The 19,995-nt window shown below is 38.0% G+C and overlaps 2 protein-coding genes across 3 annotated transcripts; both read right to left on the bottom strand.

Moving 5' to 3' along the window:
• Positions 1 to 23: 23 nt before the first annotated feature.
• Positions 24 to 10,655, bottom strand: klhdc4 (kelch domain containing 4). 2 transcript variants are annotated; one of them, XM_087797065.1, is made up of 13 exons: positions 10,483 to 10,655; positions 9,540 to 9,631; positions 9,393 to 9,471; positions 9,231 to 9,329; positions 7,613 to 7,749; positions 7,458 to 7,550; positions 3,968 to 4,124; positions 3,827 to 3,905; positions 3,547 to 3,755; positions 3,035 to 3,245; positions 2,749 to 2,937; positions 2,572 to 2,679; positions 24 to 1,058 (listed from the first exon to the last, which is right to left on the bottom strand). In XM_087797065.1, the coding sequence occupies exons 1-13, from the start codon at positions 10,576 to 10,578 to the stop codon at positions 865 to 867; spliced, it is 1,743 nt and encodes a 580-aa protein (XP_087653191.1). In that variant the 5' UTR covers positions 10,579 to 10,655; the 3' UTR covers positions 24 to 864. The 2 variants fall into 2 exon arrangements, with proteins under 2 accessions (XP_087653191.1, XP_087653192.1); XM_087797066.1 differs by having other exon boundaries at positions 9,393 to 9,482; positions 10,483 to 10,616.
• A 1,327-nt stretch (positions 10,656 to 11,982) lies between these two features.
• Positions 11,983 to 14,329, bottom strand: LOC148072686 (NAD-dependent protein deacylase sirtuin-5, mitochondrial-like). Its single transcript, XM_087797120.1, has 2 exons — positions 14,105 to 14,329; positions 11,983 to 13,272 (listed from the first exon to the last, which is right to left on the bottom strand). Exon 2 carries the CDS (start codon positions 13,197 to 13,199, stop codon positions 12,276 to 12,278), a length of 924 nt encoding a protein of 307 aa, XP_087653246.1. The 5' UTR covers positions 13,200 to 13,272; positions 14,105 to 14,329; the 3' UTR covers positions 11,983 to 12,275.
• Between the last annotated feature and the right edge of the window lie 5,666 nt (positions 14,330 to 19,995).

The raw sequence follows: 19,995 nt of genomic DNA, 5'->3' as shown, positions 1-19,995 counted from the left end.
AGAACAAATCACAATAATATGAACATTTGAAAATGTTTATTGCCAGTAGTGTTAGAAACACAGGTTTTTTTTGTAGGGCATACATTATAAAAATGGAAAACATTAAATAAAAATAAAATGACCTTTTCAATAAAATTGACACATTGTCAAAACGATGTATAAGTAAATTGTTTCTTGTATCTTTAAATTGCTTGCAATACGGTCGCCTGACACTATAAAACAATGTTTTACTTTACATTCAAACATCGTCAGTTTGTCAATACTGTAGTGCGATATAAACTGTGATCGACTTTCTCTGCCTCGTTGCTGTCGGAGTTAGAGAGGCCGCTGCGCATGCCTGAGGGCGGATGCTCATGTGAATACTGTAATTATGTTAATCCTGCTCCTCTAAGAAACATCTTAAGACGTTTTTATTTATTCAGGCTTTTCCTTGATTTTCTTGAACTCCCGTTGTGTTATCAGTTTTATCTTGATCTTTAAAGTATATACTTTATTTAATATTGTTTTGATTGTTTAAGCGCTTTGTGACCCTGGTCTGGAAAAGCGCTATACAAATAAAAATTACTTACTTACAATACTATCGGTCGAGAATTTTCGTACTAGTTAGTACGTACACTATCCTGATGCATACTAAATGCCATTGCACTAAGAGAAGTATGCGATTTGAGACACAGCAATAGTGTTTGTGTTTATTTACAACCCACCATAGTTCTGTTCACCAAGGCAAGTATAAAAAACGAAAAAATGTTTTTTAAAATGTATTAAAAAAAAAAAGAAACATGAATCAGACTTTCAATACACAGATCCAAATTTTACATTTGGATTGGTGTATACATTTGAATTCATGTAAACACACACACAAGCTCAGACACACTTTGACTCATCTACTGGCTCTTCATAAAAGACTTTGGCCATAGCTGTTGCCACTTTACAGACTTTCTTCTCTTTGGCGTCGGCACCCATCTTGCTCCAGGCCAGCGTAGTCCAGTACTGTATAGTGCGGGCCTGATAGTCATTCAACGACTCGCCCTCCTGCACTGCTGGATGCTCCTCCTCATCTGAAACAAACATCAGGTCTATGTTATAGAGTAAAAGCCTTGACACACCGCGCCGATTGTCGAGCGTCGGCCAGTCCAGTGTAGTCTGGCCCCGTTGCTCGAAAAAATGCCTCACTACACACCAAAGAGACTGTTGGCAAAAGTGTACGTTCTGCGCATGTTCGACAGCAGGTGACGCTGCAGCATGTGACGTCAGAGAAAAGTGAAAACTGGAAATGCTCTTGGACTAGTCGAGAACGGTCTATGTTTTCACCCGTTGAGGGAAAGATAAAATATTCGTGTCAAGCAAGATATAGGGAAATAATTGTGATTATCTAGAAATAGAATAGAATGATCATTAATGTCATGTCAACAATATTGTCCTTCTGTATCATTATTAGCACAAAATGACCATGAATCAGACACAATGATAATGTACAAATGTTGAGATGAAGGTGACTCACATGAAAGGTTGCATGTGAATAGGACAACAATTCAAGACATTGACGTAAATAAATGAGTACATGGAGCAGGAGGTGAAGAGATGTGTTCCAATGTTGACTGCCTGACGGTGCCAGACGCTTGATAATTGGCGCCGTGTGTCAAGGCCTTAGCACAACAGAAGTGTAACTCTAAACTAGCAGTTGGGGACTCTGAAATCAACATGTTGATATTTCCCTGAGTTATTTTGTAAATGATGTCAAGTATATTGTTGGAATAGTAAGTAAGTAATGGTTATTTCTAGAGCACGTTTCTATACCAGGGTCACAAAGCGCTTTAACAATCACAATACAATACATGGTTAATATATATTTAAAAGATCAGGACACATAAGATAGACACAGGAATTCCAGAAAGTCAGGGAAAAGCCTGCACAAATAAGATAGTCTTGAAGATGTTTCTTAAAGGAGTCAGTAGATCCATCAAGCGCAAAGAGAGAGGAAGATCGTTCCAAAGCTTAGGAGCAACAGCCCGGAAGGATTTCTCTCCTCTGATCCGGAAACATGTGCGAGGAACCATCAGTAGATTCTTATCCACAGACCTCAGAGCCCGAGCTGGGGTGTAAGGCTGGATCAGATCACTGATGTAAGGAGGAGCCTGACCATGAATAGGTCTGAAAGTAAGAACCAGATCGCTAAAATTGATCCTGAAAGAAACTGGCAGAGAAATGCGAGTTATTTTACTAAAGCGGGTCAGAATTCTCACTGCAGGCGAGACAGCTCCTTATTGTTTAGACACGAAAATAAACTGTTACAATAGTCTAAACGAGAAGTCACAAACACATGGATTACAAGCTCCAGATCGTGTTGTAACAACATTTTCCAAAGTTTAGAGAATTTTCTCAGTTGAAGGAAACAGTTTCTGGTCAGTTTTTTCAGTGTTGAACTAGAGACATGTCTTTGTCAAACTGAGCCTGAGAAACCTGGGTGTCGTATTTGACAGACTGGCCTAGGTTCAGGTGTCATAAGAGTGATCTTTCCATCTGTAAGACACTAATTAAAGGAGCTAGCAACAGATATGAAGACATTTTTACCTTGTTCATTCTCGCTCTCTTCCTCAGACTCTCCTTCAGCTCCCTCCACTTCCTCCTCTTCATCATCATCATCCTCATCCTCAGACTCCTCCAGCCACTCTTGGGCCTCTGTGAAGAAAGAACATCTATGAAGCGGTCTACCTCGACAGCTAAGACCTGCCTTAGGGGTACACTAACTGGGGTCCATCTCCACCAGGACCTCCCACTGGTCCATCTTGTGCAGTTCGAGGCTGTAGAGGTCGTTAAGTGTGAACTGGTGGCTCCCGACCTCGAACATCCCCCCATACAGGAAGAGCCTCCCCTGCTGCACAGTTGCCATGGCGCTGGACCTCGGGCACGGTTCCACTAGGGGACAGCAGGCTGCAGCTGAAGACGGAAACTTCTCATATATATGTCTGTCATAGTTGTCATAGTTTGTACAATGTTTAGTTGTTTTTATGTAAGAATGTAGGCTTTTGTGTACCATCGTCATCTTCCTCCTGCTCTTCTTCATCACTATCTTCCTCGTGGGCAGCAGGGATAATCTCTTTGATGGTCATCACTGTCCCGTCCTCCGTCACCACCTCTCGGACAACCTCTGAGGGTCCAGCCTTCTCCTCGTCTTTTACTGACCCCTCCTCTCCTCCGCCCTCCTTCTTGCCTCTCCTGCGCTTCTTTTTCTCACTCTTGCTGCCCTGAAACAGAATAAAAAGGTTTGTTCAGTTTGCTCCTTGAACTTTAGTTCCTCAAACAAAACATCAGGGACATTCAATTAGTTATTTTCAAAATCATTATAGCTTAAATCACTATTTCAAGGTCAGGTTTGTTCATTTCACAGTTTAAAAGTCAGATTTCTAGTATTCACAATTGGTTTATGTCCAATTCATTCAGTTCAAAATTGGTTACATAAGGTTCATCCAGTTCCCTGATTCAACTTGTTTAGCTCCATCAGCTTAATTAGCTTCATCCAGTTTACCATCAGATTTGCATCCTCACCCTCAGCAGTCCAGGAAACCAGCGGTTTTTGACCATGTCGTACAGGTAAAGGTCGTTAAAGAAGTCACTCTCCATGTCTTCCTCCTCTTCCTCATCTGTGACACCTCCAAACAGCAAGGCTCTGCCTGCGACTCCTACCACCAGAGAGAAGCCAGAGCGGGGAGGTGGTTTGTTCCCAGAGGGATTGAGCCTGGACCATGACCACTTCTCTGGACGAAGTAAAAATACGACAGATTGTCAATAGCTCAGGAGTTTCTTTCTCAGTGACAGATTTCAGCACCTTGTTCTTCTTTCCCATCTCTCTTCAGGAGAAACATGTCAGAAAGTATCATTCCTTTATCAACGTCCTTCTTCACCCTCTGCAAAACACACACATCACATGACTCAAACATACTGTACATACAGAAGCAAACATACTCACAGTTTTGGAGTAACCCCCATAGACAATGAGGCCGTCTGGCGTGGGGATCATCTGACAAGCGGAGCGTGGTGAGGGGCCAGGGCCGGAGGGGGCAAGGCGGCTCCAGCTGAAGGTCTCCAGAGAGAAGCTATAGACATCGTTGTAGTAGATGAAGTCTCTGAATAAGACAAGGAAGCAGAAGTTATTAATGGTAACAGACACTCATCCAAAATGGTGCCCAAGTAATCATGAAAAATAAAATATTTACCACCTTGGAAATTAATTATCCTTTAGTGTGAGCAAGTAAAATGTAATTTAAAGACATTCCTTTATGGACAATAATGACTCAATTTAAGTGCATGACTTAAACACTTTTGGTGACTTAGCCAAGCTATCCCTGCTAATTTACAGGTGGCATAGGTGGATAAAGCAAGTGTTGGAGGTTTTGAAATTGAAAAAGTTATTTGAAAAACACTTGAAAAAAAACCTAGACTCTATTTCTGTCTTTTCTACTAATGTAATTATTAAGTGTTCGTTGCATCAAAAATATGTTTAGGACGGAAATCATGAACGAAGGTCCTTCAGCTTTCAGTCATGAAGCAGCTGCCCCCCTCAAGACGCACAGGTTTTAAAATTTAAATCTCAAGTAAATAAACTCAGTAAGAGAGCTGTACATTATTGTAAATAAGTAAGATAAAAAATAATTTTGTTATGAATGTCCTTTTATTTGGTAATCTGCATTGTTGACATGATAATAATAATAACAATAATGATACAATTATTATGATGTACACGATGTACACGACAAAACGTTCAAAGAGTTGCAAAAAGAATAGAAAATATAGTCAACATTTGTTGAGGTAAACTAAATTAAATTCACACCGTGTTTACTGAAGCACTTTCCACAAGTTGGATTGACTTAATGGTCACTTCTGGTGTACCATACGGTCAAGCTTCTCCCACAACAGCTCAATGGAGTTGAGATCTGGTGACTGTTCTGGCCACTCCATTACAGACAGAATACCAGTTGCTTCATCTTGAAATAGCTCTGGCATAACTTGGAGGTGTGCTTTGGGTCATTGTCCTGTTGTAGGATGAAACTGGTTCCGATCAAGTGCTCTCCACAGGGCATGGAATTGCAAAATGGAGTGATAGCCTTCATTCAATGAATTAATGATGTTAATGAATCCATTTTTTTTTTTTTTTTTTTTCGGGCATGACAGTTTAGATCATCAACATCACATTTCATCATAGTTCACATATTACAAGCATGTCCCGAAAGGGAACAGCGGGAAAAGCAAAAGCTTGTCTAGTGAGGAGATCACTGGACGAACTACTGTAAGTAAGTAAGTAATTTGAATTTATAGAGTGCTTTTCCAGACCAGGGTCACAAAGCGCTTAAACAATCAAAACAATACTCAATAAAATATATACTTTAAAGGTCAAGATAATACTGAGAACAACACAGGAGTTCCAGAAAAATCAAGGAAAAGCCTGAACAAATAAAAATGTTTTAAGATGTTTGTTGAAGGAGTCAGTAGACTGTCCATCAGTCATCTTCTGAACACTGTCATCAATGGGCAGAGAAGCAGATGGAGCACGAATGCTCCTTCCCAGATGCAACACTAATATAAGCAGGAACTCATTCATTCCTCGTGCTATTAGTTTGTAGTTTTGGGGCAGGATCGGAGTGAAGGATGATATTCCATGTTAATCTTTGTATCCTTTGTCTGTTATATTTCTTTGATTTATGTTCTTTATCTTTAGACTAAGATTGTGTCATCTTGCACTTTCTTTTTATTGCACTTTGTTCTTGTTCTTGTTGAATGAATCTATCATCTGTGTTGTGTGCTGGCTGGAAAAACAATTTCCTGAAGGAGACCTCCAGAGGGATTAATAAAGTTTATCTATCTATCGATCTATGTATGAATTTAATGATCTGAGACCTTTCAATTGGCTGAAAATCGAAATTTGTTTAAAACGATCAATGGCTATAGAAAAGGATGAATTAACTAATATCAATGTCATACTCTATACTGTTTAAATCCACGTTTGCTAAGCCTTTTCAAGTTATTAAAGGATTACAAGGAAGACGCAACTGATTCAATGCTCTTAATCTAAAAGATGAGTGTTAAGCGAAAACTCTCCAGATTTAAGTTTGGCTCAAGAGCGAAGAATCCCGAGCGAGGGTGTTACACAAGTGGTGCTGTAATGACCGCCTTTTGTAGCTTCTGATTGGTTAATATTGCGTCAAGCCTTCCTTGATTAAGGCAAACCGGAACAATGTTTACTATCGTAAAAATATAAATATTGAGTATTAAATTAAGGTAATGTAAGGTAGAACTTTATTATTCAAAATAAGTGTGAGGAAAATCAAATAATATTTAATTTAAGGCCAAAATGTAGTTTTTAAATATTCTATTGCATTTTTCTTAGTCTCGCCTCTTTTTTATAAAATTGAGATTAAAACCATTTCTTTATGTGTAGATAAAGTCCATGCACCTGCTCTTCGACACCTCTGTTACTATGTTGTAAAAGTCCACCATATTTCCTTTGGTTTTAAAAGTCTCTACGCCTCAATGAAGATGCGACATAGTTTGTGGAGGCTCATTAGCTTGTGCCTCCAACTTTGCCTTTTCACTGCGGTTCTTTATATAAGAAAAGGATTCAAAACAAACATGAGTCAATTCATCAGGACAAACTGCAGTAAATATATAGTACAAAAAAGTGTTATGATAATTATCAAAGCTTAAACTGATAAGCTGTGGATCACAAGGGGACTTGGTGGCTGCGTTTTAGGACTGGAGCAAGATAAATGGTCTGATCCTTTATGCGTCCAAGACCAAGGTGAGATCATTGACTTTCGCAGGAGTCCCTCCCATCAGCCAGTCACAGTGAATGGACAGGTCATTGATGTGGTCCAGTCATACAAGTGCCTGGGAGTCCACCTTGATCACAGACTGGACTAGTCGGCTCAGGGGAATGCAGTGTAGAGAAAGGGTCACAGCAGACTCTTCATTCTGAGGAGGCTGAGGTATTTTGATGTGAGCAGGCAAATGTACCTGATGAGCATGATCTCCCTCATGCTTAATATTCCCTTTTTACCCTTTTTGGCCATTTCTGAATTATCCATTTATGCCTTTTATGTGTTTATGCATTGTATTTATGTATTTATTTGATTGTTTTTACATGCATTTATTGATGTTTGTATTGATGGAGGTGTTATTAAAACAATTTCTCCTCCAGGGGATAAATAAAATATCTATCCATCTATGTATCCATCTGATCAGGATGCCTCCTTGAAGACTCGCAGGAGTGGTGTAGCTAGTCTGGGCCTCTCTGCTGAAGCGTTTGTCCCCTCAATCTCACTCCGGATAAAGCGGACAATGAGGTATAGAAAGTAGTTAAACTAATCATTTCATTCAAATTCTACTAAAAATATCTTCGCAAAAAACCTGAACTTGTGAGGACGACGTGTTGTCCCAGAGCACGGACCACCTTCTTGTCCTACCTTGTGTTCTCGTGAAATCCACCGAAGACAATCAGCTGCCTCTTGCTAAGGGCCATGCGGTGACCGCTGCGACCAGATGGACCTCCAGGAGCCCTGAACAAACAAACATGAGTAAGGAAACGATCCATTCCTGCAGTGAGGACAGGCTATCGTACTTGATGTTCTCCCAGATGTTTGTGGACAAGTGCAGTACCCACAGGTCCTTGTAGTGGTAGAATTGTTCTTCGTTGGGGGATGCAAATTCTCCCCCAAATATCCAGAGCTGACTGCCCATCTGAGGGACAACAACCGCCTGCGGACCAAAGGTTTTGACACTTGACAAGAATTTGTATTATTAAAAGGTATACGTCTAACCCAGGTCTTAGGGCCAAATTCTGCCTGCCTAGAAATTAAATGTGGCTCGCAAAGGTTTGAAAAACCTATTCACCAGTACCAGTTTTACCTTCTTAACTAAATGACCAGTGATACAAACATCAACATGCACTTTTCCATAAAATGACACAGACGAATATAGATAGATAAATGTAATTAAATATAATTGAAAATAAGATATTAGAAAAAAAAAAACATCATTTAATATGAAATTTGTTGCAAGAATTCCTGCACATTAACCAATCGGCGCAATAACCTTTTGATTGCCAACAAGAGGAGCTGATCTGAGCTCCCCCTTGTTCCTGTGTGCACACATAGTTTTCCATGCCAACATTAATTTGTATCAAGGATGAAAAGAGCGTGAAAATTTGTTGTTGACAAGTTTGAAGGTGGCAGACTTACATATTTACTACTCAGATCCATGTAAGCGCTCACTAGTCATGTTGAGAAATGTTTATCAGAGACACATTAACGATACGCTAGATGTCAGTAAAGTTTAAAAATTAATGAAAAATAAACGGTTTATCTCGCTTAAATTCTTGTTTTCATTTAGTTTTTTTCTGATCCCTGAGAGAAGAATTTCAGGTTCTGGTTCATTGAAATATGATTGACATTTTTAGGAACACATCTGTGCTTAATTCTACGTTGATTTGGATGAACAAAGGAAAAGAGTTTGGATTAGTGTCACACGCAGATTCATACATCTGCATAAATCATACTTCTGCGACTGTTTTTAGTAGAAAGTCCACTCATTTCTTAGTACATGACATTTTGACACTACAGTCTGACATTGAGCTCAACGCCAGGTCAGACAATTTTGATGATTGATCATGAAACCAACTGAATAGATTACACATTCTTTCTACATGATGAATGCTTAAAAATAAACAACCCATAAGAATACAGACTAATAATATTAAAATATGAAACAACCATCAGGTATATTTCCTGACAAAGATAGGTTTGCTCAATCATGACTGTGAAATCACTCCTACCATGGCTGAAATGTTCCTTTTGTGTGTTTATTTACCCCCAGTTTCGTGTCAAATCATTTACGTTTTATCTAAAATATGTTCCATGTTCTACAGAGGCAAGATTAGCCGACTTAAGTAAAGTTGGTTTGATATTGAATATTTATGCTAGTCTTTGTCCACTACATGTCCAAGGTTTATCCACCAACTGATGGAGATTAACTTACATTAACTGCTCTCAATTTTGGTACTCATCAAATACACTCCTGTTTAAGCTCAAATCTGAGTGTTCTCTGTGGTTAATGAATCCACGAGTTTTTAGTAGCAGAGACCTTATGTACAAATCTGCACAGGGATTTACTAGCACCTCACGAATGATACCCAATGTGTGCTGAAGTGAATTAAGTGTTTAACAGAAGGATGTAAAGACCTGGTGGGAGCAGCGGGGTGGGGGAGGGTTGGGGATCTCAGACTTTATCCAGCTGTTCTTCTTGATGTTGTAGATGAAGAGATCGTTGTAGACGTATGTCTTAAAGCAGATCCAGTCAAATTAGTCTCAGGAGATTTCAAAGCTCTTGTACCATGTTGTTACCCTCTTTCCGTTAAAAAATTCTCCTCCGAACAAAATCAGTTCGCCTTTGTCGGGATGGGCGGAGAGCGAAGCCTGTAATCTGAAACACAACTGTTGAATTTAAGTTACTGTGATCAGAATTCAAACGGTTATAATGAGAAACTCCACCTGGCAGACGGGGGAGGACATGGAGTCTCCACAACTTGTGTCTTCTGTGCATCCAGCTTCTGAAACTCGGCTATCAGACCTTCTAGATCTTCCTGGAGACATCAGTGGCACAAGCAACAGGGTTAAACTATAACATATTATGGGAGCACTTTGACATGCACACAAATTAAAAAAAATATACATAATTCTGAGTTGCAGAGTTGTTTTTACAAAAAATAAAAAAATAAAAAACTTTTTAATCACTCAATTTGGACACTGGAAAATATTGTGTAACTGGGAGAAACTGTGCTTAAGGCTCTTAAATGCTGCAGTACGAGTACAGCAGCAGAGGGACCTGCTGCCGTGCACTCAATGGGCTCACTTTTACAGTGTACTACAGATGAGGTAGAGAAGAATCACAGAGGTTGTCCTCCTCAGGATGATGCGTGCATATGCTCTCCTGGTCAAGGTTCCTTGACACTGCTTGGCTGAAAAATCGACATCTGTGGTGAATGTTTCCATATTTTGCCTGAGATTTCAGGAATATGCCCAGAGGTCGGTGTACAAAAATACAAGTTGCAAATGTGAAATTTACATTTGTTGATATCACAACACACGTGCAACCATTGAATATTTACAGATCCCCCTCTGTACAGTTACAAATATCTGTTAGACAATAATATCTCCATAAACACCGGATGTTCGATACAATCAAAACATTCCGGGAACTATCGTCGTCAATCCCTGATCCCTTGTTTCAAAGGAAGACTCGGTTTAACCACATGACAATGATCTTGAAGTATTCGCTTATAAAACATATTCATTGTCAACAACTTGACATTCATTTTTAATACATGTTCAGAATGTAATGTATATTACCGATTACATTTCCTGACACAAAATGTTGGCATGTAACAGAACGAAAATATGATAACATAACTTTTATTTTTTTTACATTTCTCACCTCTTCTCTCTTCGACCTCTTTGAAACCTTCTTCTCCATCTTGGCTGCCGTCTTCTCCGCTCCTTTGGCCTTCTTGTCATTTTTTTTCTTCCCCATTTTATTTCAACCTATGGTTTTGATGAGGTATTTGTCCTGAATTAGCTAAAACGTGGAAAACAAATACAAATGGCATGTGTGAGAGTACACTTCTGGTCACGTGACGCTAGAAACAGCGCCATCTTTTGACCTGGAGTTTTCAAGCGGGTACACTGACGATTAAGTCAAATAGATAATCAGTAATAGAACATAATAATACAACTTGTCAAGAAAAAGTGACTACTTTTTCTTAAAAAGAAAATAAAGTGACGACTAACTAGGACAACGCAAAATTGACTCACTAAGAATCAAAGTATGATGATTGTTCTCAATCAGAAACATAAGATACACCTTCTGTTTAATTTTCAAAAATAGTTATGTAAATAGTAAAAAAAAATTCAATAACTTTCAGATTTGAAATAGGCCCTGGGCGTCATTTTTTCCAATAATATCACTAGTTAATAAGTGTGTTTTTTACGGATTTTGAAGGGGTTTGTTCATATGTTAAAAATAAAAATAAAATCTCATGTAAATGTCACATTCATGTTTGTGGTGATTGGATGTTTTAAAATCTATTGATTTAAATTACAGTACAATAGTTTGGTTAATGCTAACAACAAGATATGTATTTATATCAAGTAGTAAATTGAGCAAGATGGTGTTACTTAAATATATTCATAAGATTTAAAAAACAAAATATAAATGCATTTTCATCGCATCCTGGAAGTACATCAAGGTAAGGATCAAGAGTCATTTCTTAAGATAACCTGATACACATTTACATCTAAAATACAAACAATTCCCTTTTAAAGTAAGTTTGTTGTGAATAATTTGCTACATTCTAATGGCTGGATTTTATCAGAATATCTTTTGCAATTTTACCTTTCAAAGTCATCTAAAAGACAAATACTTTTCATTAAAGTAAAAAAGCTCTAGCAAAGGTCAATATTTGAACATCTATAAATAGATTAGATGTGGCTTGACCGTTGTCAGTAGCATCGTGCTGTTCCATGTGAATATTTGTAATTTGCTTTTTATATTTCATGATGTATGGGTGATTGTTGTTATTATTTTCTAATAATCATCTAGTATTGCACAGAAGATGCAGTTTATTACATGTGTCTGTGTTTATATTGTGCATTTTTTTAGTGTGGATGGTTGTGTTTTATTCATACATTACTCTTGATTTATTTAAACATTTTGCATGTTATTTCTACAGTAATACAAAGAAAAAGTAATCCTCACAAGCATCAACTCCAACAGCTAGTCAAACCATGTCAGGTACATTACTTTTCACAGAGCCTGCATTTGTTTGTTTTATGCAAGGTTTAGTATTTTTCAACATGTCCTATTTTCTGTTTTGAATAGGGATGCACCATCTAACTTTTATAGTTCTGATACCTGGGCTTCGAGTCAAGACCAACATTTTTGTTTATTGCATTTTATTATTATACAAACAAGATGAACTCTCGCTTTAACAAGGTTCATCAATGTGCATCATCAATCCCAGAAGATGCCACCTCCAAGGGACTCAGGGGCTTCTTCTAAACAGATAAAGGTATTCATGTTTAACGTTTTGATGTTAAACTATATGTTGTGTTATGTTTACAGTTAGTTTTGAATCAGCAAATGTCCCAAATGTTTAAAAAAAATTGCAACTTAAGCTGTGAACTAGAGGCTGTATCTGAAGTTCCTCTTTGATATTTCTACTGTACATGTTATGTTTTAGGTCCTTCGGATTTGTGGCAGCAAAGCGCAAGAGGCAAGATTTCACCACACGGGCCGTTGAAATGGAACTGGAAGGAGTTTGTCGCTGGCGTGACCTCTCTGTTGAACTCGGCGACCGGGACGCCTCTGTCGGCCACCTGTGGGGCAAACATGGCCGCCGGGTAAACTACAGAAGAGGTCCCCACCACCAGGCAGAGGTCACACTTTTCTAGGGCCTCCTCTGCCTGCTGGAGTATGTCAGAATCCAGACTCTCTCCAAACCAGACCACATCAGGTCGGAGGAGGCCACCGCAGGACTTGTGCTCACACCTTGGCAGATCCTTCTCCAAGATACGGGCATCTTCTGTATTGAAATCTGGAGCGCCTCGACCCTCCAGTGCTAGGCAGATAGGGCTTTTGTAATTGGATGCCTTGTGGCCGCAGGACAGGCAGCGGGTTCTGTACAGACTTCCGTGGATCTCCAGCAGGTTCTTGGAGCCGGCCCGGCGGTGAAGCTCATCAACGTTCTGAGTAATGACAGTGACCCTTCGCCCCTGTAGGCTCAGGACCTGCTCACACTCTGCAATGGCCCGGTGGGACGGGTTTGGTTCCTTAGTGAGCACTAGCTCGCGGCGGTAGTGGTAGAACTCCCAAACACGAGACGGATTCTGTCTGAAAGCACCTGGGGTGGCCAAATCCTGCGCGGCCCACTTCCTCCAGACCCCACCTTTACCTCTGAAGGTTGGAACTCCGCTCTCTGCACTCACTCCGGCACCGGTGATGATTACGATGTTCTGAGAACGTAAGAAAATCTTCCTGAACGCAGCCAGATCCGAGCTAGGCCGGACGGTCTCTGTGTTGATCCGACTCATCTTGAGGCTGACCCGCAGGAAGAAGACTGTGTACCTCCGGCAGATGAGCTGAGACAGAACCATTCCAGTGTGATGCCGTTGGAACAGAGCTCCAAGAGGGACGTTCTCGTTCTGCTCTTCAAGCCAAAACCCTCAACTACAGTGGAAAGAAGAAAGAAATGAGTCAGTGAATCGGAACCTGGACCTCCTCTTCTTGAGGAACATGTAACACAGAACCTCTCATTTGTGAGACCTAGGATGGTTCTATCGATGTTTGCATCATGACTTTGTTTTGGCAAATCAATTTACAGCCTTTAGTAAGTCAACCTAAACAAGCAGATTCACCTGCACATGAAAGAGTTACAACTTTCTCAGTACAATAAGGAATAATCATTTTAAAAATGTTTATGAAATAAGGTCCTTTACTGATGAACATGATGACTGCGAGTGTTTATTAAGTTAGAACGCGAGTGTGAAAGTGATTTTATTTGAGTTAGAACATTAGTTTTTTCAGTGTCGTTTCACATGTCTGAGTCTAGCTGTTTGAAGTCATACCACAGAACCTTCAAACACCTGGACACAAGAAAAAGAAAAGACATGTGCCTCTGTTGACATATGTTACATATTTCGACCAGAAGGTGTCACAAGAGTTCACACTGTTCAATGTGACAACTCTGTTTTGCTGCCAAGGTCTCGCGGGAGATTAGAGATAAAAAATGGCTGAATAAACATATACAGTATGTAAGAAAAGTCTCAATATTCTTCAACCAACGGATTAAGAAACATTACAACATATATAGTTCAACATTTCTTGAAGGAATTATTTCAAACGCTCAAATGACATTACATATAAGGGTATTTTTTATGTACCCAACCAGACCAGTAACCGTACATGAAGCTCTCCCAGGCTACATAACCCAGACAACATCAGAGTCGGAACCGTCACGTTTCTTACATAAATACCAAGTAAACATCTACATCGAACTTACTATATCCTCCTGTAAGGTGATTTGACGCTAACGCTGGACGTGTAACCGTAAAGACGGACTTTTTCAACTTCTTCTTTGACTGTTTCCTGTTCAAAATAAAATAGCGGAAATAAAAATAAAAAAACACATCATTACCATAATAATAAAAAACACACAGTTGGCAATTGATGACTATAAAAACGTTGTTAACTTAATTTGTATTTTAAAGTAAGATGTGTTGTTGGTTTTTTAAGTATCCCGGCTGCGCATGTGCGGTGACGTCGCAAACGTGATGACGTCAGCAATTAAAAGCATATTATCCACTCTTCTGTTAAGCATCAAAGCCTCTCACCTCTCTTCTTCCTGCCCATGGAAAATTGGAGGATTTAATGTTGCAAAACATTAGACAGTTGTTTATTTACAGAAGTTGTTTTATTTATTGTTATGGTGTGTTAATATAAATAAATGTGATTGTGTTCTTGTACACACTGAATATTTTTGTTTTTATGTCTGCATACAGTAATTGTACTCTAGTAGGAATATTCTGTATTATTAAATCTACAACAATTTAATTTCTTTAGAATATTCGATGTAGTTATACTAAAAGGCCAATAGATGGTAGTAATGTGTATTGGAAATAACTGAATACTAATAAAGCTAATTATTGGATAAATTCTTTTTAAACAAATTCCTTGTTTTTATCGCACAGTTAGTCAAAGTTTATATTTATGTAACCAATATGGAGAGTTGATAGCATTGTACTATCGGTCCAGTAAACAAAATAATTGTGGACAGAAGAACAATTATCCACCTCACACACATTACAGAAAATAAATTGTTTATTGTCTCCTATTCTAAACAATTATAACAATAATATAAACAAAATATATTTCCCCAAAATGTTCAATAAACAAACCAAAATAAAATAGTTTTAACTTTTCAAAGTTTTCCTTTGGTCTGTTTTAATTCAAATTCATTTAAAAAGTGAGTATCAACAACTCATGTTTTTTTCTGCAGGTTATGTTTCGTATTTGAATAAATCCACCTCCTCAGCGTGAGGCACTATCGGGCCAGGCACGAAAATGAAGTCCCACAAACGTCCAGGATGAACTCAGCTATACAGCCACTGTACAAAACATTCAAGACTGCTTCATTCATAATTAATTTATATTACTTTATTGTCTCATTTCAACCATCAAGCTTCCAGGAAGCAGGTGCTGGATGCGGCTCTTCTGAAATTCATCCTGAAGAACTGAAAAAGAAGCTTCTTTTTCTGAATAAAAATGTGTAAAACACAAAAAAAACATGTGCACAAGCATCCTCATTCACACATTCACTTGCATGTTTACATAATGTACATATTTACATTTTTATTTACTGTATTAAAGTGATGTAAATTGATGCAATGAGAAATACAATGACTTAAATTATATTATTTAATATCATCAAATCAGTGTCAGTTGAGGCTCTCAACTGGGTTGCTTGTAATGATTCATAACGTCCACCAGATGTCAGTATTCAATGACACAGTATCAATACAGTGTTGCTGTGTGTTGAAACGTTTCATGACGCCTCATCGACCCATCACTGGTGACAAGCGAGTGTTTTAATACAAATGCAGGAGCGATGGCACACACGTGTCTCAGTCTCTGAGCTGCTGAAGCATCTAAACACCGCATTTATTTATGATCCGTTTAATAATAGCGATGTGAATAATGTGCATGTGCAGCCACGATACTGAGTTTAATTAAGTGGGTTTTTTTTTAATAAAATTATGTTTTTGAAGAACCTGTTAGTTAACATTTGGGAGGAAAGCTATTGAACAGTCTTCACACCATTTTTTGTTTAATAAAAACTTGTCAATAGTTATTGTCTTACACAAAATAAATGCTATTTACTTAGTTTAATAAAAGTATTCATTTGTCACTAAAATGCCCATCTTTGCACCTCGCTTCTACCGTGACACGGTGAAATACAATGGTCAATACTTGACTGTATCACTTAAACCTCAGTCAATATTGTATGTATATTTAGAACGTTTCAATGCAGTTAGCTCCACGAATATAAAGGAAAAATAATAACTTAATTATGTGATCACGATGACGTTGGTTTTATGTTTGACCAAGATAGGTTGAAAGACCAAACCATTTAAGTCTTGTTTAAACGTTAATCAGAATATGAGAAAATGACTGGAGGTTTCCTCAGTGAGTGTGGCATCTCACATGAAGAAATCAACAGTCTTCACACTGTGACTCAGAATTTTTTGTTTATTAAAAACTTGTCAATCGTTTTTGTAATAAACAAAATAGATGCCACTTACTTGGTTTAAAAAGGAACCACTTGATCTCTATATGTTAATTTAAAAAGTTTTAATTCAGTCTACTCCATGATGAAATAAAAATAAATAATGACAATTTCTACTTGTTAACCCTTAACACGCTAGGTGAAACCCCCTTGCCCATAAAATGTTGCGATTAGCAACCCTCCTACGGAAAACTCAGCTAAGAAAGGGTGGACAGCTGTGCAATGTGGTTAGGGCTTCACTCTAATTGTAGACTTTAAAGTTATGAATTGGATAACTCTGGGGTTCAAAAAAGGGTGGAAACTGAGCTGTCATTTTGAACATACACACAACCAACATTCAGGATCCATCTCCCCACAAGAAGGCAAAGACAGGTTAGCCTCTCATTGAACAAGTTAAAGTGTGTGTGAGACAATTACAAGTATGATTATCTCTCACATGTTTTATTTTTCTTCAAATTAAGATTAATAAGTTATTGTTACATTTATTAATTCTATTTATTTAAAATGTTAATTTCAAAGTTGGCTATATATACTGAGCGCAAAATGACCAATGGAAAATACAGGAGAAATAAAAGAAAGAAAGAAAAACAGAATATTAAAAAAAAACAATATAGTGTCAATCAAGACTTTTCTTCAGGGCCACATGTCGCCCAGGGGCCTCTCTTTTGTTAACACAATCATGTATTCATTTATTTATGTATGAATGTCTTTTTTCAGCAATCGAACCTGGTGTTTATTTAACTTACCAGGACACACGCTCACTCACACACTTATACACACGTACACATGTGATATAATCCGAAAGGATACTAAAGACTAAGATGAAGGTCAAATCTTAATTGACAATAAATATGAATTAGACACACCAAGTTTGTGTATGTCATTGAAAGAGGATATGAAGCTTGAGTTCCAAATGAGCTGGGGTAGGAGCCAGTATATATCCTGCTAGGGGCACAGACAGAGAAAAAAGAACTCCATTTTCTATTAATGAAAAAGATTTTGGAGAAGCTGGGGATGTGTCAAGAGTCAGAGAGACATTACAATTCATTGATAATTAAAAAAGAATATTTCAGCTGTGACTCTTATGTCAATGTTAAAGATGACAGGTTTATGAAGCTATAAATCAATATGTATCCACAATCGATGACTACCATAGATCTATAGGCTATCTATATTTAGTTAAACATTGTATGTGTGTGATGAATGCTGATGATATATCAAATAACCAGTAGCCAATTGAATAAGCCACTCTTTTGGGTTTATACACTTGTAAATATGACACTAAAGGAGTCAGTGCCTCACCAACCATGAACCTCACCGCATGTCACTGTGCAAGACCGTGGTGAAGCTGGATGACCTTGACTGACCTTGTCCTCTACGTTAACTTTAGCAGGAAGATGATACACTGATCATGGGGTCAGTTTTGTGTCCTTGCGAGGATGAGTTGGATTTGTGAACTTGTGTGAAGTTCATCTGGTGCCTGCAAACATGCTCCCATGACGCCTCAGGGGACCTTGACGTGAACTTTAGGTTTATTTTTATTAAGTGAAAGCAACTAGGTTGGGATGCCAACCTAACACACTGATGGTTATGGTTTAAATCTTTATTTTTCTTATGGACCAAGGTCATAGGCAAAATGTAACAGCTGATGATAAAATAAAATAAACATTTCTCAAGACACTTATATCTATTTAGATAAAGTATTTAGTGGCTTAGAGCACAAGCGTCTTGCTACTATAAGCATAACTTTTTCTCCTGTAGTTTTGCTACATGGCACACATTAAAAAAAACATTAATGTGAAATAAAAATGTACCTCTGCAGCTTCCTCATTTTTACATGCGTAAATTTACATTTGCATCGCATAAACGAAATATTGTCCTCCAAATCAAATGTGCAACATAAAAAAGATGGAAAATCATGCAAAGGAACAAGACTTGACAATAGATCATTATATTTCAAATGATACACATAAAAATGTGGTAACAAAATGTGTAACAAAATTGGCAGTAGAAAACAAATGTTAATTTGATTATTGATACTTTACTATAAACATCAGTGATGTATTATGTTTCTTTCAGTAACTTTTGAGTCTTCATGTAGCAATAGTAGCAATTTCTGAACTGGTCGTTCCAGCTCTGACTATTTGGTGAGACGTGCTTCTTCTTTCAAGTGTTCTATACCAAAGACATTTTTTTAGCTGTCCTGACCAACGCATCTCGATCCACTGCAGTTTCCACAACTCAGCCTCAGCTCCATTAATTTCTGGGCTGACAGGCATCTGTCATTATGACCACATCCCCTATGTGAAGATTTTGTGTAAACCACCTTTGTCGGATAGCAATGTTGGCCACACTTTTAACTGATGGTCAAAATATGGTTTGTAGTAAATGGCTCAAGACTGTTTTGGTTGTTTATGTTGTCAACAATGAGTTGATAATTTACTATTGCCATTGCATAACTAAAGAAGACTCTGATAGAATACATCATCCAAACATCCAGTAAAAGTGAGGGAACTGACCTGAGAACACTCTGACTCTTCCAAATTCCACTGACATGACTTGAAGCTGGGGCATTGAAAATTATTATTATGTCATTGGGGGGAATGTAGAGGGAGACACCTCTCAACTTTCAATAAAATGGGCAAAATGCAAACCATTCCCCATAAGTTGTCTAATTATAGGAAAGAAAACTAATTTTCTGAACTTGAAGACAAAGTAAAAAATCTAAACTTGGAAAGGTTACATTCTAAAGGTACTTATTGTTGGAGCCGACTGCTCTAATTAAGCTAAGGAATGATACTCTTTCTGAGTTCAGGAAAAGTAAGGATGAACAGGTTTTTAAAGCTTTTAAACCCCTCAGAAATTAGGTGAAGAGACTCATTAAGAGGGCTAAGACTTTTAATGAAAAAATAGTCAGTTATGGAAGTGTCTACATCTAACCGGATTAGATAGATATAGGGAGGATCACTTATAACTGAAATCGTAAGTGTATAATTTTTTTGTTACTATAGCGAATAAGCTAGTGCAGAAGCTCCCTAGCCCGAATGATTCTTAAGGGGAAAAGCATGTGCAGAAGTTTTACAGGGGATGGGGGTCCAGGCCAATGCTTTTGCCTTTTCTGCTGTATCTGAGGACACCGTTTTAAGAAGCTCGAGGCCATGCAGCCTATAAAGGCAACAGAGCAGTATAATATCCCAGTTAGATGATTGCAGGATGGAGCAGAGGCTATCATGCCCTGCTAACCTTTATTTTAAACGTATCACTTGAACAAAAATATGTCCCTGATGATTTTAAATTGGCTCAGGTAATGCCATTATATAGGTAACTACCGCCCGGTCTCAATCTTAAATTCAGTCTTTAAAGTTATGGAGAAAATCATCTTTGAACAAATTAATGAATATTTGAATTGGTACAACCTCCTGTACCAATTTCAAACAGGATTTTGACCATCACATTCTACAGACACTTGTCTCCTGTACTTGACGGACTTAATTAGAAGTGAAAAAGATGATGTCAAATATTGTGGGATGGTCCTGTTGGACCTCCAAAAAGCAGTGAATTTCAGAATTATTTTGTTTAAACTAAAGGCGTTGGGGTTCAACAGTGCA

The sequence above is a fragment of the Callionymus lyra genome, chromosome 8, assembly GCF_982586985.1.
Source record: "Callionymus lyra chromosome 8, fCalLyr1.hap1.1, whole genome shotgun sequence".
Lineage (NCBI taxonomy): Eukaryota > Metazoa > Chordata > Actinopteri > Syngnathiformes > Callionymidae > Callionymus > Callionymus lyra.
Note: the sequence above shows the minus strand (reverse complement) of the source record. Positions and strands in the feature narration are given on the sequence as shown.

What these genes read in the sequence shown, in the direction of transcription:
- LOC148072686 (XM_087797120.1), bottom strand. Translation starts at nt 13,199, where the DNA reads ATGGTTCTGTCTCAGCTCATCTGCCGGAGGTACACAGTCTTCTTCCTG.
- klhdc4 (XM_087797065.1), bottom strand. Translation starts at nt 10,578, where the DNA reads ATGGGGAAGAAAAAAAATGACAAGAAGGCCAAAGGAGCGGAGAAGACG. An exon ending in GGATTTCACGAGAACACAAG is followed by an intron (nt 4,125 to 7,457) that starts GTAGGACAAGAA and finishes TGTCTTATTCAG; the next exon opens with AGACTTCATCTACTACAACG. An exon ending in CCTGGTGGAGATGGACCCCA is followed by an intron (nt 2,680 to 2,748) that starts GTTAGTGTACCC and finishes CTTTCTTCACAG; the next exon opens with AGGCCCAAGAGTGGCTGGAG.